This window comes from Trichechus manatus, unplaced genomic scaffold (assembly GCF_000243295.1).
Source record: "Trichechus manatus latirostris isolate Lorelei unplaced genomic scaffold, TriManLat1.0 scaffold00194, whole genome shotgun sequence".
NCBI lineage: Eukaryota > Metazoa > Chordata > Mammalia > Sirenia > Trichechidae > Trichechus > Trichechus manatus.
The window spans coordinates 2,217,793-2,236,788 of NW_004444130.1; the positions used below are offsets into that span (position 1 = coordinate 2,217,793).

At 39.9% G+C, this 18,996-nt stretch overlaps 2 protein-coding genes across 3 annotated transcripts in view; one reads left to right on the forward strand and one right to left on the reverse strand.

Annotated features, from left to right (window-relative positions):
- SF3B3 (splicing factor 3b subunit 3) overlaps window positions 1–5,130 on the reverse strand; it is a 49,913-nt gene extending 44,783 nt beyond the window's left edge. Inside the window, exons 1-2 of the mRNA XM_004387798.3 lie at window positions 4,993–5,130; window positions 2,422–2,572 (exon numbers count right to left, since the gene is read on the reverse strand). Coding sequence (XP_004387855.1) covers window positions 2,422–2,491 — 70 coding nt within the window. The 5' untranslated portion in view covers window positions 2,492–2,572; window positions 4,993–5,130. The remainder of the gene's footprint in view (window positions 1–2,421; window positions 2,573–4,992) is intronic.
- Window positions 3,108–18,996, forward strand: part of COG4 (component of oligomeric golgi complex 4) — a 32,917-nt gene continuing 17,028 nt past the window's right edge. The window contains exons 1-9 of one of the 2 annotated variants that reach the window (XM_023741893.1): window positions 3,108–4,677; window positions 7,223–7,305; window positions 8,009–8,123; window positions 9,778–9,952; window positions 10,984–11,177; window positions 13,026–13,131; window positions 15,056–15,213; window positions 16,332–16,390; window positions 18,233–18,366. In XM_023741893.1, coding sequence (XP_023597661.1) covers window positions 7,283–7,305; window positions 8,009–8,123; window positions 9,778–9,952; window positions 10,984–11,177; window positions 13,026–13,131; window positions 15,056–15,213; window positions 16,332–16,390; window positions 18,233–18,366 — 964 coding nt within the window. In that variant the 5' untranslated portion in view covers window positions 3,108–4,677; window positions 7,223–7,282. Of the gene's footprint in view, window positions 4,678–5,415; window positions 5,600–7,222; window positions 7,306–8,008; window positions 8,124–9,777; window positions 9,953–10,983; window positions 11,178–13,025; window positions 13,132–15,055; window positions 15,214–16,331; window positions 16,391–18,232; window positions 18,367–18,996 lie in introns of those variants that run through there. The other variant, XM_004387799.3, reaches the window with a different exon arrangement.

The following is an 18,996-nucleotide window of genomic DNA, read 5'->3' on the forward strand; positions in this document are numbered from 1 at the left end:
TCTGGACTTTTAGCCTATTTTACTGTAAGGAAATAAACTTCTCTTCGTTAAAACCATCCACTTGCGGTATTTCTGTTATGGCAGCACTAGATGACTAAGACAAGGAGCAACTAAATACAACAGAACTGGGCCACCAAAGGAACTACTGCTTGTCCTACAACCAATAAGGAAGCTGCACGGTGAATCTGAAAGCATCTTCTACTCCAGAACACTGAACGACAACAATGAAATCCAAATTATAGCCACAATCCTAGCAGTAAAAACATTAACAGAACAAACTCAAACTCACTTCCACCTTCCAAATCTCACATGAGTGTACCTGTGGCAGAAACAAAATAACATTCAGAACCCTAGCTGCAAAGGAGTATGAGAAACATACTTTTCAGGTTTTATAGTTTCTGAATCCCAAAAGGAGGTCTGAATGATGCTGAACACCCCTGACAAAAATAACATGAAATTCTGGTCACCATGCCTCAATACATGTGCTACAATGGAAGAGGACAGAAAGCAACTAAAGTAATTTAGGAAATGAAGTTGCCCAAAGAATAGAGGGGAAAAAACAGAATAGAAAAAATTCTTTTAAAGATGTTGGGCAGAGAGGGTGAGGAATGGGTAAAGTGTGTAAGACAGAATTAGCAAAACTAGCATGTATAAGAACATAATGACCAAGAACTTAAGAGTCACTAAATCTTTATCTTTTACTTTTAAATATTAAATTTTAAAGAAAATAAAAGAAAAAAATAAATATGCTGCTCCATGTCAAAAAAAAAAAAAAAAATTCATTCGCTTTCCTAACTGCAACCAACACCTTCAAATGCCTAAGAGCCTATTTTGTCCCCATCTTTCCCTACCTGCTACATAATACCACCTAGATGAACTATTACTAACTTTAAACTAAATGTTTAAAGTGATTACCCCACCTCCATCTTCTCTGCCACCCAGGCTAGAAACTCCTTTCACTTTCTTTCTATTCCACTACCCTAATCCAGGTCTTCACTATCTAATGCCAGACTAGAGTACTATCTGACTATCCTACTCATCCCAATCCATTCTCATTTATAAAATCCCACCATTTATCCTGCCACCTTACTTTCTAAATGTCCTCTGGGATCCAGATAAAATCAAGTACTCCAAAGTGCTTTGAAAATTGTAAAGCATTATCTAAATGACAACGTTCTCTCAATGGTGCAAATATATCTTTCGATAGTTTGTTTTAGAGGGGTAAAGTTCGGTTTTGAAGCATAAAATTAGTATTAAAAATGCTTTTTCAAAAATTCTCCTATTCAAACCCCAGCTGAGAATCACTGCATTATACACCCAAATTCATATATACCAAAACCGTATATAATTTCCATCATAAAATGTAGAAAGGAATAAATAAATTATCCAAGCGAACCTTTCAAATCTTTAAAAAAGGTCATAATGATGATCAAAGAAAATAATGCATATGGTCAGACAGCTAAGCTCCTGCTCACTTACCATGCAACAGGTATTCAGATTTGAACCTCAGCAAAATTATGTAACACTCTATAATTATAATCACAGACCTTCTGCGTTATCTCGGATTAACTTCATTCACAAATACTTAATCTACAAACAGTAAAAGGGTATTTTACGCACATCCCAACCCACTGCCGATAGCGACACTGTAAGACAGGGTAGAAGCGCTCCATAGGTTTCCAAGGAGCAGCTGGTGGATTTGAACTGCTGACCTTTTGGTTAGCAGTCTAACGCTTAACCACTGCACCACCAGGGCTCCCATTTTCTATAATTCTCTACTGTCTAAAGTTTCTTTTCTTAATCTGATATTTGAAATTTCCCACAACCTGACCTTAATTCATCTTTCCAAACATATCCCCCACTGTTCCAGCTCATCACACATGGCACAAAGTAGGAGGTGAACAAACATTAGCAAATGATCTCCTGCTTCTAAGCTGCACCTCCTACCTAAACTTCACTTTCCATTTTCTCTCCTAATAAAAGTCCTATTCTCCCTTCAAGCACTAAGCCAAAGTTCACTCTTCCTTCTTTAAAATTACTCTTTATAGCTTGACAAATACCTTTAGACACTCTTTCTATCCAACCTGATGTCAAATTCAAGATCAAGGATCATGTCTTATAAATTTCTTTATGTCTCACAGCAACAAGCTTACAACCTGGCACAAAATAGGTGTCAAGAAATACACATCCCTGATAAAATTACACTTATAGACTAGGAACTGTATCTGATATTAAGTAACAGATAGTGCTCCTCAATTTCACACCAAATCTCATAGCTGACAAGCTGTATTTGGTTCATTCACATTTACCAACTATTGTTTTCAGTTAGTCTCATAATGGAAAAAAATTTCCTCCATAAGAAATAAGCAAAATATGTACTACTTCACTTCAATTCAGAAAGACAGTAACTAGAGAACTTACCAGAGAAGTTGCCATGAATGGCAAAGCTGATGCCAGTGGCTCGCTGCAAGGTCAAGTTATACAGGAACATGGTGGTAGTGGCAGCAAAACTGAGCCACCTTAGTCCACAATCCAGGCCTTAGTTATACCAACAGTTCTGAGTCAAAGCAAGCTAAGGGCATATGAAAGCAAAAAAATATCAGCTAGGAAATTGTTATTTTAACAGACACTTCTGTATGGAAACTTCTGGCTGAAGGCAGCAGAACCAGTAAGGCCTACTAACTTCTGGCTGAAGGCAGCAGAACCAGTAAGGCCTACTGCGGAACAATGAATCATGTCCCCCAAAAAATGTGTTTTCAATCTGGCTAGGCCATGATTCCCAGTATTGTGTGGCTGTCCTCCATTTTGTGCCCGTAATTTTATGTTAAAGAGGATTAGGGTGGGATTGTTACTAAGGTCACATCTCTTATCCCTGGGGTGTGACCTGTTCCACCTTTTATCTTACAAGAGATAAAAGGAAAGGGAAGCAAGCAAAGAGTGGGGGACCTCATACCATCAAGAAAGCAGCACCGGGAGCAGAGCGCATCCTTTGGACCTAAGGTTCCTGTGCTGAGATGCTCCCAGACCAAGGGAAGATTCATGAGAAGGTCAACAGAAAGCCTTCCCCTGGAGGTGATGCCCAGAATTTGGACTTCTAGCTTACTAGACAGTGAGAAAATACATCTCTCTTTGTTAAAGCCATCCACTTGTGGTATTTCTGTGACAGCAGCACTAGATGACTAAGACAAGCACTATGCTATAAACTTTGTCTCTAATCTCACAAGAAGCATTTAAAGTGTGTGGTATTACATCCATTTTATAGACAAGGAAACTAAAGCTCAGAAATTAAATCACTTGCCCAGGGTCTCATAACAAGTAATGGGAATGTCGGCAGCTGGCATGTGTACTGCCTATTTGCCTTTTGTCACAGATGCTAGATCTCTATCTTTGTATTTGAATAAATTACACATTCACATGGTTTGAATTCACAAGTACAACAAAAAGCTTCCTCCAACCCAGTTCTCCCCTCTAGGGGAATCAATTTCATCATGCTACAGCATAGCCTTCCAGATGTATATGGAAACAAAAACATCCATTTACACTGCATTTTATTCTCCTTGAATCAAAGGTTGGGTACTATACACCATCACACCATCCTGCACTTTTTTATTATTTTACCTATCCCGGAGACAGCAATAAACAAAGGGCTTTTTCATTTTTAGTTTACAAATGCGATCACAGAAAAGACTGAACACTACATAAACTGAGGTGCCTCTATACACAATTACAGCTAAGAAATAGACTATTTTTCCTCAATGCACCTATTTAGAAACAAAGGGGAACTTGAGAAACGCAAATTGGTGTGTAATTAACATATGAATTTGACTCTGTTGTTAAATCAGAAAAGAGAGTTATGAGTTAATGTCTTCGTAATCATTTCTTAGCTGGGCAAAAGCAGCTGACTGTGAGAGGAAGAGTGGGAAGTGGGCCCTGATATACAAAATTTTTCTACTTGACACTAAGGAACATCTTTAAATGTTCTTCTAGAATCACCGCGAAAACAAAGTAGAAGGTCCAATGTGGAAAGAGAAGAGATTTGGTAAACAACTGCCAATAAAAATTGAGGTAATTATGGGCCATTGCTGAAGTCCCAAACAGGGTACTTTCATTCTTCGTAGCGGATCCGAAGAACTCGACCTACTTTCTCATTTTTTCATAACTGATGCCATTAATTACAACCCCAAACCTAGTTGTATCCAAGTTCCCCTGCTACTCTCTAGGAAATGGAGAAAGGTACGTTTTGGAGGAAAATAAACCTAGAACCACAGAAACTACTGGACCAAGAACCATTAACAGCCAAACCCGCTGCCGTCGAGTCGATTCCGACTCATAGCAATCCTATAGGGCAGAGTAGAACTACCCCATCGGGTTTCCAAGGAGTGGCTGGTGGATTCCAACTGCCGACCTTTTGGTTGACAGCCGAGCTCTTAACCACAGCGCCACGAGGGCATCATTACAGCCGAAACTTGGTAAACTCTGTGACTTCCTCTACTTCTGTTTTATCTCCTGTCTAGAAAAAGAGCTCGCTCTACACCTTCTCCATGTGCCAAGACAGAATCATCTCCAGAGATTATTCTTCCCCGTTTTGGAAATGAGACAACTGAAGCTCACAAGAGAAAACAAGTTATCCGAAGTTGAATTTCCAAAGCGGAAATTCAAACCAACGTCTTGACTCCAGTAAGTTTCCGTTATTTACGCTTTTAACACGTAGCGTCTTAATACCTTTCCGTTGTTCACTTTCCACGGAAGACCTCGCTACCGCCCACCTCTCCTGTCTCCAAAGTCGCAATGCCTAAAAGCGAGGTATCTCTAAACGAGTTATTTCGAAGCAGGACTCGTTTCAAGCCTATAGACGGCAGCAGGAAAGGGTTCCAGGTTCGCGCCCCATGTGTTCCCCACATCGCCCCCTGCCCGGACCTCTACGGCCTACGTTACTTCAGACCCCCACCAAAGGTTCGCCCTACCCTCCCACATGGCCGCCCTCCGGCTCACCGGGCCCGGGGAAGTCACGAGGCCTTTTTTTTATCCTGCAGCGGTAAGGATGGCGTAGATAGCAGACGGATGGTGAGTCCTTTCGAGGCCTAAGCCACAACCAACACCAGCGCGCCCGCGTTCCCCGTTAGCTCTCAAAACAGAAACCTTCCGGTTGCGCGCGGCGGGAAAAGGTCCCCAACCCGCGCCTGAAAAATATATATAATTTTATTAAATGTTTTTGTCTTGTTTCCATACCGCACTAAAAACTGTGTGAACAGTTTATGGCTGTTACTTCTTATAGAATAGAAAAGCAACATACTTTTAAGAAGTAAACTTTAAGATATATACATGTATATTTTAAAGTAAATAAATAAATTCTTCGGGCACTTACGCGGGCAGCCCAAAGACCTGGCGCGCCAAGGAGGAGGGGGCCTCGAAGAACCGGAAGCAACGAATTGGGACCAAGATGGCGGATCTCGAGTCCCCTCAGAAGCTGTCAGGGGCGCCTCCACCGCCTGAGGGGGTGGGAGGAAGCCGCTGCTCGGAAATCTCCACCGAGCTCATTCGCTCCCTGACAGAGCTGCAGGAGCTGGAGGCTGTGTACGGACGGCTCTGCGGCGAAGAGGTGGGGGGCTGAGCCGCCTCTTTTTCCAGGAGGATGAGGGCCAGTGGGCGTAGGAGCCGTCAGTCTGGGAAATCCGGGCTGTGGGACGCACTTACCCGAGAAGCGGTAGTGTAGTTGGGTAACTGGGGAGACGTGTCATTTTTTTTCACTCGGTCGGAGGCCCGCAAGCTGATTTCCCCTGATACCTACGCCATCTGGAGACTTTCACCCCCACCCCACCCGCGATTAGTTTCCCTGGCCCATAGGTACTCGATTTCTCCACCGGAGTAAAGTTAGACTGAGAATATATGCTAACTCGTTTGGTTCACAGAATAAGAATAAAGGCTCTTTTGCCCTGAGTTAGCAATTTAAAAATTGCAAAACGTTTTTACCCCCTTTATCCCATTTAAGCGGGAAGTCATTGCAAATAAATTTCTTGAACTGTTTTAAGACTTCCTTTTGTAAAGAGTGATTTCGGGGTGTAATTTTAGCATTTCAGTTAAGTGAACAACTTTGTAGAAACTTGAGCTTTAAGACCCAGGCACAACTGTCTAATCTTGGATAAGTAACTTCATCTTTTGGACCTCTGTCAATCCCCCTGACGTTGTGTCAATTGAGGGAAGTGGACTAGATTCCAAGGGTCCTTTCAACTCGTAATTTCCTATCTCCTTTCTGCCTCCACTTTTCCATTGCAACCTCATGCTGTCAGTTCTCTTTCCAATGTCTATGTTGGGGTTCCTTGCCAGTCAGAAGAAAGGTCTAAACTCTGATCTAAGAGATCTGTCAGCCGTTCCCTAAGCCAATTTTTCAAGTAGGGTTGAGTACAAAAGGCAGTTTGGGGGTGGGGGGATAGGATCACTGATATATCTTTGAAGATTTTCGAATACTAACTTGCACCACCTAGTTAGCACTGACACTAAATTGCACCAACTTGCAGTTCTGATTTTTCAACAAGTTATACTTTTTAAAATTGAATGTTCTTGACCTAACACTCCTAAACTCCCATTGAGTCAATCAGTACTTTAGGGAAAAATTAAAGAGATCTTACAGAAAGAACAGTATTTGTGGTAATGACTGTAAGGGGGAAGTTTCCGTCTGGATTCTAGAGGACTATTTTAATGAAAATGAATAGCTAATATTAATGGCCAACTTATTGAAAACCTACCACACACCACATGCTATATTAAGCACTTTATGACTTCATGTGTGTTATCCTGTTCGACTAGTTCAGTAATCCTATGGGGTAGGTATTAATATCCCTATTTTACAGATGAAAAAACTAGGAGTTTACAGAAATTGTTTGATAACACAGTAAATGGCTTGGCTAAGATGGAATTGGATTGCCACTTCGGAAGTTTCTTTTGTTTAGCCATTATGGTTTTAAATGCATTCATGTTAGGCACTATGCTAATGACACTGAATAAAGGCTCATTTTCTTCTTTTGTGGTGCTAATGTAGATGTAATAAGATACACATAAAATAATTATTCAATTTGATAAGTGCAAAAATGGAGTTGTTTGTTACAATCCTAGTAGAAGGAAAGAAATTTGAAATGGGATTCACACTCCAGCGAAGTGGTTGGGTTAGGTAATTCTTAAGGTTCCTCTGACCGTTCTAATGACGAGATAATTCTCTGTGTTTCAGAAAGTGGTGGAGAGAGAGCTGGATGCCCTTTTGGAACAGCAAAACACCATTGAAAGTAAGATGATCAGTCTCCACCGAATGGGGTGAGTCTGTGCATCTCAGCAGGAGCTGTGTAAATTCCTGCAGGGTCCACTGAATAAGGTGCAATTTTTCCTAACTTTCTGTTATAAATTGCCACTTGAAATGTAGAGGAACGTAACATCAAGGTAAAGTGAATACTGAAGGGTTCAGTGGTTCTCAAAGTGTGCTCCTCCACCAGCAGCATCAACATCACTTGGAAACTTGTTAGAAATGCAAATTCTAGGGCCCAAATCCAAACCTGCTGAATTGGAAACTGTTGGTTGGGGTGGGTCCTAGGAATCTGTGTTTTAACAAGCCAGCCAGGTGCTTTAGATACACAGCTGAAGTTTGAGAATCACTCTTTTTACAGACTATGTATTTGCTAGTCATAAAACTTGCTCTTTGATCTCATCATCCTCTCAGATTGTTGGTTAATGCATTTTTTGGTCACTTAACAGTTAGGAGACTCAGTTGTCTGGTTCTTTGTACCTATTAGAAGTATCTTTAGTGGTTACAGAAATTAAATTTCTGTTAAGTATAGGTTTGAGTTTACAGTAAAACAGTCTTAAAAAAAAAGCTGTGTGTAGAGCAAACTCAGCTACGGGTTGTGTGGAGGTACAAAAGAAGAAGAAGACATAGTCTCCATCTGCAAAATAAAATTTTCCTTCTCTTATTCCCACCCTGTGCCCCTATGGATATGTGTGTGGTGACAATGTACGTCTCCAGTCCCAACCTGCAATTGATTGAGGGAGATGCAAAGCAACTGGCTGGAATGATCACCTTTACCTGCAACTTAGCCGAGAATGTATCTAGCAAAGTCCGTCAGCTTGACCTGGCCAAGGTAATCCCACTAAGCTTTTTTTCCATCCCCCCTCTAATGGCTAATTTTTGGAAGTAGGTCTCCAGGCCTTTCTTCTCAGATGCCTCTGGGTGGACTTGAACCTCCAACCTTTTTGTTAGCAGCTGAGCAGGAAAAGTATTTGTACTACCCAGGGACTCCCTCATGGAGCTTTTTATGTTTAAGTTAGTAGAGGACAGTAGAATTAGAACAGCACCATCCAATAGAAATCAAGTGTGAGATGACAAAGGCATCACAAGAAAATTCTAGACTAATATCTATGAATATAAACACAACAATCCTCAGTAAAATATTAGCAAACCAAATCCAGCAACATAAAAAAAGGACTATACACCATGACCAAGTGAAATTTATCCCAGGAGTGCAAAGTTGGTTTAAAAATCTGTTAATGTAATATACCATACTGATAGAATAAGGGGTAAAAATTGCATGATCATCTGAGTAAATGCAGAGAAAGCATTTGACGTAATTCAGCACCCTTCATGATAAAAACATTCGACAGACTAGAAATAGAAGGAACCCTCCTCAACCATTAGAAAGGGTATCTATGAAAAACCCACAGCTAGCATCATACTTAATTTTGAAAGACTGAATGCCTTCCCCTAAGATCAGGAAGAAGACAAGGATGTCTGCTCTCCCTGCTTCTATTGGAATTTGTACTGGAGGTCCTAGCTAGGGCAAATAGGCAAATAATATTTATATGGCCAAATGATTTATTTTAACAGAAGCAGGAATAGAAATAATCCATATTTATATTTGGCATATATTGTTACATTTATTCAGATCATTCAGTTTGGAAAAGAAGATTCACATATGTAATTTGAAGCTTTCTAGTAACCATTTTTAAAAAGTAAAAAGAAATAGATGAAATTAACTCTTAATAATGTATTAACTTATATGTAAAATGCCATTTCAACATGTAATAACTATAAAACAATGAGATATTTTACTTTTTTTTTTTTTGTACTGAGTCTTTGAAATCAAATGGGTATTTTACACCTATAGCACATCTCAGTTTGGACTAGCCACGTTTCAGGTGCTCAATAGCCACATGTAGATGTGGATAATGGCTAACATATTGGATAGCACAAGGTCTGGGCTCTTTAGCAAGTCAGTCCTAGCCTCAGTTTGCTCCTATGAAATAGCACAACTCTTCCTAACTTGTTCAGACTCTGCAAAAATGACTTCATCACAAAACACCATAGCCACACGGCCACCAACTCACTTACTGTTGTTGTTTTTTTATCATGGTTGTTTGTGCTAAAAGAAAATACTCTTTACATGTTCTATTTACTTTATTACTAAACTTTAACATGTCTTGTTCCCAAAATATCAAATACATTCTGGTTCTATTATAAATGTAACAGAGTATGCCAGATTTAAATATGGATTATTCCTGTTCCTGCTTCCATTAAAATAAATCATTTGACCACATGAATAGAATTGTGTGATACCTGTCAGTGTTCTTGATCATCATCAATAACAGTTTGTGAGTGGTAGTGATGGTGCTTGTGAGCTCACCAGTGAAAGCTGAAAAGGAGCTATGGTTAACTGGATTCAGCTCTTGAATCTTCCTAAGTTCTGGAGAGGTGTTTTGTAAGAATAGGATTGTTTCTTAACAGTAAGTCTTTTGCAGAATCGCCTCTATCAGGCCATCCAGAGAGCTGATGACATCTTGGACCTGAAGTTCTGCATGGATGGGGTTCAGACTGCTTTGAGAAATGAAGATTATGAGCAGGCTGCAGCCCACATTCATCGCTACTTATGCCTGGACAAGTCAGTCATTGAGCTCAGCCGACAGGGCAAAGAAGGTGGGCATCCCAAACTATTGATTTCTAGTCTGGTTACAAGCATCTATAATCTGAACAAAGCAAACAACCAGGAAAAAGGGATCCATTGTTAGGAAGCTTCCTTGTCTAGTACCCGTTGCCATTGAGGTGACTCTGACTCAATGCAACCCTATGGGACAGAGTAGAACTGCCCCATAGGGTTTCCAAGGAGCAGCTGGTGGATTCGAACTGCTGGCATTTTCGCTAGCAGCCGAGCTCTTAACCACTGTACCACCAGGGCTGCATTGTCTGGTAGTAGGCCCTATATAGGTCCTATACTATCCCAGGACAGATGTTGTTATTCCTGTTTTATGGAAAGGGAAACTGAGTCCAGATCTACTGATTCTCTGACCAGAGGGTTCTTTCCACTTGATCATATTGCCTACTTAAAAAATGAAATTCTTACCTGATATTCTAGGTTCTCCATGATCTTGACTCATTCTGTCTTTCTAGTCTTATTTCATGTGATTCATTCATGCATTCATTCATTGTTCATTGTTCAAATATTTGTGGAACTCTTCTATATATCAGGGCATAGACTACTTGCAGTACCTGCAAATAGTCTTTTCATCTTTCCATTTCTATTCTTTTCCTCATTTCATTCCCTTTGCCTGGAATGTATGTCCTTCCTATTCAGATGCCAAAACTCTTAAAGAAAATCCTGTCCATCTTTGAGAGATGTATGTCACCTTCTCTAGGAGGACTTTTCTGATTCCTTCCAACCATAAATGTGACTTTTTGGCACCTTTCTTATGGCACTTATCATACACTAAATTTTATTATAGTTATTTGTGCACAAACTTTGTCTCTTTTACTTGATTGTAATTTCTATGATAAATAGGGTCATGGTGAATTCATCTTTTAATCACCCATATTAGCTAGCGTAGTATCTTAACACATAGTAGGTGCTTAATACATATTTATTGAATGAATAGTAGTGCACAGACTAAGTGGCATGGACCTGACATACTAGCATTCTTGACATTAATTCTCATTTTCTCCCCTTTGAACAGGCAGCATGATTGATGCCAACCTGAAATTACTGCAGGAAGCTGAGCAGCGTCTCAAAGCCATTGTAACAGAGAAGTTTGCTATTGCCACCAAAGAAGGAGATCTGCCCCAGGTGGAGCGCTTCTTCAAGATCTTCCCACTACTGGGTTTGCATGAAGAGGGATTAAGCAAGTTCTCAGAATACCTTTGCAAGCAGGTATGGATCCTGATTACTTGGCAGGATAATGGTGTAGTTCTCTGCCTGCAGATTGGGGCACTGGATAGATCCAGCTTCTGTGGATGCTTTCTCTCTCCTGGATATAACTCCCCTTTCTGCTTTTGCTATAGCCTGGCAGAACTGGATGGAACCATTCCATGCTTGTTTACTGCCAGTCTACTGAGTGCCAGGCACTACCTAGACATCTGATGATGCACATTTATTTTCAACTCACCAGGTGAAGTGTAGGAAAATTAAAATGCAAGTTCTCTGATAAGTGGAATATTCCTTTGTAAGCCATCAGTCAGGACTCAGCTTCTTTTAAGAGCAATTTGAGTTCTTGGTTAATAGTTTTAAGGCTTTATAACCAGGCCTCAGTCTCAAAATAAGCTACATTGAGTTGAAGCAGATGAGGTCACTTAAGGTTAAATCCCGGGGAGTGGAGAGGGAGAAACAAACTTCAATTAAAGACTCAAGTGAGCCCCCCCTCCCCTTAGTTGTTGTTGTTACGTGCCCTCAAGTTGATTTCAACTCATGGTGACCTCATGTGACAGAGTAGAACTGCCCCATAGAGTTTCCTAGTCTGTAATCTTTACAGGAGCAGATCAACCGGTCTTTCTCCCACAGAGCTGTTGGGTAGGTTTGAACTGCCAATCTTTCAGTTAGCAGCTGAGCACTTAACCATTAGTTATTTGGCCTCCTTCCCTTTAGCTGGAGAGAAGTAAATCCCAGCAGGCATGTATGCATAGGGTTGTTTGTTTTTTAACTATGTATCAGGGTGCATCTTGCCCCCTCCTCTAGTTCTCTATAATGAAACACTTTTCTGCCATTAGAAAAAAATGCATGCTGACAAATTTTACTCTCCAACGTGATGTTGTTAGTTAAGTTAAATAGACAAGGTAAAAAACGGTGTGCTGTCATTTCTGTTTAAAATGAGGGAGGATGCCAATAAAGATATATGTTTGTATAAGTGTAGGATATTTTTGGAAGGGTTAATAGTAGTTGTCTCTGAAGAGCAGAATTAGGAAATCAAGAGACATAGGTAAGAAGAAGAATCACTTTTCACTGAATACTCGTTTGTTTCTTTTGAATGTTTAAATGTGTGTGTTTTTACCCATTCTAAAAAATTCATTAATTAAAATTAAATACAACTACTTTATAGTACTTTTTTTAATCAGTATTCCGCCACCTGGGACCCAGAAACAGCTTCTGCTTTTTAATTCTTTTTAAGTAAAATTGTGCATTTTATTCATTCATTCCATCAGCCAAGAGTTGCTCTATTGTACAAATACAGTATGTACAAAAATCACAAAGTGTTACAAACCTAAAAAGTACCAACTGCATTACTTAATAAATATGACTAAAAGTAGTTAAAGTGGAAATGAGATAAATTTTCGGTTGGGAACATTGTTTGACCCAGCAAACATTTTTACATAATACAGGGCAATCCTGTTTTGCCTTTTAATGTCCCTTCCACTATACCCAGATTCCTTGTCCTTTTCAACCAAATACCATTAATAGTAGCAATTTATACTTGGAGAAGATTATTTAAAGTAGTGACTCTCTGCTTTGGCTAGTGGTAGTACGTATGTTCAAAGAAAAGAAAAGCATTATATCTCTGAATGGAAGAAGAGCTACCACCATAGTCAGGTTCCTTGTCCTACCTGAGGCTCAGACAACCCAGAGCCTCCCGAGAGAGGTCCCACTGTGCTGCGCAGGCTTCCAAGCATCAAGGAAAACATAGAAAAAAGAAAACCAGTGGGAGGCCTTTTTGGAAAACTGAGACACCCCTGGTGTGAGGTTGGCCTTTTGTCTGAGAAATGTATGCGGATTTTCTGCTTTTATTAGATGGCTAGTAAAGCTGAGGAGAACCTACTCTTAGTGCTGGGGACGGACATGAGTGATCGAAGAGCTGCAGTCATCTTCGCAGATACACTCACTCTCCTGTTTGAAGGTGAGCCCTTTCTGCACTCACAAATTTCTGACTCCTGTATTCTAGCCTTTATTCTCTCTCCCTATTATGATCCCTTTAATTCCATCCTATAGCTGACTGTGTATTGATTTATTAGATATTGATTCAGTATCTGATTAGCAGAGGTTAGTTACAGTCTGTCAGGTATTTGCAGTCCCTGAGTGGTGCAAACAGTTAACACGCTTGTATGCTAATTGAAAGGTTGATGGTTCAAGTCCATCCAAATGCACCTCAGAAGAAAGGCCTGCCAATCTACTTCCAAAAAATCAGCCCTTGAAAACCTTATGAAACATGTAGAAATTGTTAAATTATCATAAATTTTGTTGTGTATATTTTCACCACAAAGAAAAAAAATTTCTGTGAATAAGTTGTACACTTTTAAAAAGTTGAATTAGCAAAAGTTGTGTGATAGATATATTTACAACAACAACAAAAAAGAGTAGCTAAGCCTGCTTGTGTACAACCGAATACCTCATGGGATTTAGTTCCCTGGTTTGGAGATTTAGGGCTATGGTTTCATGGGACATCCCAGTTCATTGGCCTAATAAGTGTTAGTGCTTCTGTTCTACCTCCTAGTTCATTGTGTAGTGCCTGGGGTCTTAAAAGCTTGCAAGTGGCTATCCAAGGCACAACAATTGGTCTCTATTCCCCTGGAGCAACAGGGGAAGAAGGAGAGTCAGGAATAGGAGGAGGATATGAATGTGTGGCTAATTCCCTCCATAAACAACTGCCTCCTTTGCCATAAGACCAGAAGAACTGGATGGTGCCCAGCTACCATTACTGAACATTTTGATCAAAGATTCCATACAAGAATCCTGATCAAAAGTGGGGAAATACACAACAGAATTTCAAATTCTCATGGACTCTAAACTTTCTGGAGCCATGGGGGGTGAATCAACCCCTGAAACTATTGCCCTGAGATAATCTTTAAACTTTAAAAATATCCCCTGAAGTCGTCTTAAAACCGAGCAATAGTTTAGCTTAACTAGTAAAAAAAATGTCTGCCTTGAGCATTATGCTCTTTTAAGAACTATCTGTATGGGATCAAATTGACAACAGCAACTGGAAAGATTAGATAAGAGCCTCAGAGGGCAGTGAGTTTATGTTAATGAGGGAGGAACAACTCAGAAAGGGTGACTGAGAATCGTTGCACAACTCAAAGAATGTAATCAGTGTCACTAAATGGTACATGTAGAAACTGTCGAATGGGTGTGTTCTGCTGTGTATATTCTCAACAACAACAAAATAAATGAAATTTAAAAAAAAGGAAAAAGAAAACCCTATGCAGCACAGTTCTACTCTCACCCACATGGGGTCTCCATGAGTCAGAATCAACCGCAGCAACTGGTAACTAGTGGTCAGCTGTTTTGATCCTCTCTAGCTGTTAAGACCAGACTCTAAGAGGAGCCCTGGTGCCATAGTGGTTAAAGCACTCTCCTTTTAACCGAAAGGTTAGTGGTTCAAACCCACCAGCCACTCTGTGGGAGAAAGATATGGCAGCCGGCTTCCATAAAGATTACAGCCTTAGAAACCCTATTAGGAAGTGGCAGTTCTACTCTGTCCTGTTGGGTCGCTATGAGTCAGAATTGACTTGACGCAACTGGTTTGGTTTTTTTGAGATCAGTAACTGGAAAGAGGGTGACACCGATTTCCAAAGATGCTCCTGAAGAAAACAGTGTCAATATCATTTATCAAATGCCTGCTGTAATACCAAGTACTGTGCATATTTAACAAACAAATCTACTTAAGTACTTAACAAATCTACATAACTGACTAGATTTGTATTCTTTTCGGGAGGTGAAGCAACCAAAACGGTTGAACCCTGGGTTAGTCCTGGATGAAAGAAAAGAGTTTATTTTGTGGGAAGACTATTTGGAATCCAGTGCACTCACTTTCTCTCTTCTAGGGATTGCCCGCATTGTGGAAACCCACCAACCGATAGTGGAGACTTACTATGGGCCAGGGAGACTTTATACCCTGATAAAATATCTGCAGGTAGAATGTGACAGACAGGTGGAGAAGGTGGTGGACAAGTTCATCAAGCAGAGAGACTACCACCAGCAGGTGAGCTGGGAGAGCTACAAAGGGCTTGGAAGCAGCTTTATCCAGGAACGTTGAACAGAGTAAACTGAAAATTTAAAAAGTGGAAAAAGGTGCGGACAGGAGAAAAATAAAATGCAAACTGGCCTGCACCTTGCCCATCGCCAGTTTACTTTGGACTTGAGCTATTGATGAGATGACAATGACCTCAGTACAAGATTGAGAAGGAAATAGGAAGGGCTTCTTGAAAGGAACACAGATGTTTGACCAATTCTCTATCACAGAATGTGCAACAGTGCCCTCTGGTGATATAATAAAGAATTGTATTTCTTAATGTCCTATTAAATGTCAAGTAATTTCTCTCAAGGAGCCCTGGTGGTGCAGTGGTTAAATCACTTGGCTGCTAACTGAGAGGTCAGAGGTTCTAATCCACCAGCCACTCCGAGGGAGAAAGATGTGGTAGTCTGCTTCTGTAAAGATTTACAGCATTGGAAACCCTATGGGGCAATTCCACTCTGTCCTATAGGGTTGCTATGAGTTGGAATCAACTCGATGGCAGTGGGTTTGGTTTTTTGGGTTTAATTTGTCTCAGGAGTCACCTCAGAAGAAAGGCCTGACAATCAACTGCTGAAAAATCAGCCATTGAAAACCCTACGGAGCACAGTTCTACTTTAACACACATGGGGTTGCCATGAGTCGGAATTGACTTCAAGGCAACTGGGTTTTTTTGTTTGTCTTTTTAATTTGTTTCAAATTTCCATTTAGTTCCTTAAGTGCTTACAATAATGTTTGCTTTTACAGAACTTTATTTCCTCATTCCTTCGATCAGAGAAAGTAAGAGTAGGAATAGAAATAGGAGTGACCCCATACAATTTTATTTCTAGAACTCTAGACTAGGAGATTCTAGACAGTAGTCCATTGGAACACCATTAGCATCACTTTTAAGTGCACTAGGGAGATGAGCATTAGAATCTAAACCAAAAGTAAATTGTTGGCCCATCATCCTGAAAGTCTGCCTTTGGCTTGCAGGAAACGGAAGCCGGGTAAGCACACTAAGCCTAAATATTCTTATATGCCAAAAGTTTGGAATGACTAGCAAGAGGGCTAGGGGGCAGCATTCTCATTTCTGTTATGTATTGCAGTTCCGGCATGTCCAAAACAACTTGATGAGAAATTCTGTAACAGAAAAAATTGAGCCGAGGTAATAATTCTCTTTTCTTCAGCTCATAGGAGTTTGAGTTGGTAATCATGTATGATTTAGAGCCTACTCTGTTACCCTATGGTCTATGTTTTTAAAATATTTTATTGATTTTTTTTTATTGTAATATATCATGCTTATAATAGAATATATATAATGCATGTGTGGTTTGCAGAGAATAAAACAATCACTGTACTAACCAGCTATTTAAGAAATAGATCATTACCAATATTTCTGAAATCCACAGATTGACTCTCCTCCTCCTCCCCTTCCCCCAGAGGTATAGGTTGTTAAAAGAAAATCCAAACATTATTAAAATATACTCAGTCAACAAAATTTTTACCCTGGATTAAATGATTTGCTTGCTGCCATATCCCCAGTATCCAGTACCAACAACCAGTATCTGACACATAACATGTACTCAGTAAAATTCTGTTGATTGAATGAATATATTTTTATGTTTGGATTTTCTTTTAACAACATATATTATTTTTACTATAAAAAGTAAAAATTTAAATTTTAGGAGAGTAGTAGTTACCTATGGGGAAGGAGAAAGAAGAGAGTCAAATCAGGAAGTGTGAGTCCTCCAACTTTGTTTTTCTTTTTCAGAATTGTTTTGGCTATTCTGAGTCCCTTGAATTTCCATGTGAATTTTAAGATCAGTTTATCAGTTTCTGCAGAGAAGTCAACTGGAATTTTGGTGGAGATTGTACTGATTAATAGTAGCTTTTGAAGAGCAGAAGTTTTTAAATGTAATGAAATCCAATTAATCAGTTTTTTTCTTTTATGGTTTATGCTTTTTGTGTTCTTAAAAACCTTTGCCTATTCCAAGTTTGCAGTCTTTTTTCTTATGTTTTCTTTTAGAAGTGTTATACTTAGGTTTTACATTAGGTCTTTGATCCATTCGAGTTAATTTTGGGGTATGATGTAAGGCGAAGGTCAATGGTCATTTTTTTCCTTACGAATAGATGGCAGAATTTTAATACTAGAAAAAGTCCCTAGAGCTCATCCATCCAGCCCCCTTGTTATGTAGATGAGGAAATGGAATTATCCAAGGTCACACAGATATGTTAGTAGTATTTGTCTCTGGCTTTTCTCCCATCCCACCACTCCATAAAATAGAAGTGTTGGTTCTGTGAGTTCCTGAGTAGCTGAACTGGAAATTCTGAATCCTAGAACCTTGCTACCGAAAGTGTGGTAGCAGTATTGGCACCTGAGAACTTGTTAGAAATGTAGAATCTCAGGCCCACCCCTGACGTACGGAGTTAGTATCTGTATTTTAACTAGATGCTAAGGTGATTTTTGTGCGCATAAGTAATTGAAAAGCACTGTTCCTAGTACACAGAACTGTGGCACCTGGGTATCGGTACCGCAGTTGACTCTACTATCCAAGCCCTGGCAGCAAACCACTGGATTATATGAATGTAAGGTGGTATTGCCTACTCTTTAGAGCCCAGTGTTTCCTTTATTCACTGTAAATTAGAGATCTAAATAAACCAAAGCCAAGACTTTTTAAGGTGACAACACTTCTAAATGTTATTTTGTTTCCATCTTTAGCTTTTTTGTGGTTTGAATTAAAATTATCTATGCCCCGTGTGAAAGAAAACACATCTCCTCCAACCTCTTGGTTAGCTCTGGTGAGATTTTAGGAGGTGAATGATTCAGGTGAAACGTACATAGAAAATATGATTGACAGCTGCCTCTGTTTATAATTGGGCCAGCAGACCCAGGATTGACCACCTGGGCCCAGTGGTGAGGGGGAGTTGGAACTGTTTGCCCTGTAGCTGTTGTATCTGAAGAAATCCTGTGTACTCCTGCTTAGTCCTTCTGCTTCTTACGTCTCAGGGAACTAGATCCCATCCTGACTGAGGTCACCCTGATGAATGCCCGCAGTGAGCTGTATCTGCGCTTCCTCAGGAAGAGAATCAGCTCAGATTTCGAGGTGGGGGATTCCATGGCCTCAGAAGAAGTAAAGCAAGGTAAAATGTGTTTCCCATGTTCTCTGGGAGATCTGGACCATATAGTTTCCACTTTTTATAGCAGTTAAGCCACAGATCTCTTACGAAAGAAATAGCTGGAGCTTGTTATCCTCTGGGGATCTATGGACAAAATGACTCCCAGGAGGAAACCTAGACTTACTGCATTTTAGAATCGAACTGGACCTTTGAGATAATCTTATCATTTTATGGATGAGGAAAACTGATGCGCAGAACCATTAAGTGATCCTCCTGTGCTCTTTTTCCCGCACCATGCTTGTCCACCAGCCCTGGTGTGGAGTTTTGTTCTTGGATTTAAGTAGGTGATATGTGCACATAGTAAATAAATATATTAAACATTTAAACAGCCCAAATAGGTATACATAACTATAAATGTACTTGGGGGAACTTTTGGGAGCAGTGGAAACATTCTAAAACTGGATTGTAGTGATTGTTGCACAACTCTACAAAGTTACTAAAACTTAATGAATTCTACGTGTAAAATAGGTGAATTTTATGACATAGATTATGCTTCAATAAAGCTTAAAAATATATATGTAATAAAATCTTTTACCTCCTCCCTCAGTCTCCCATCTCCCCCAACCACAATTTTTGAAGGGATAGGTGAAATCA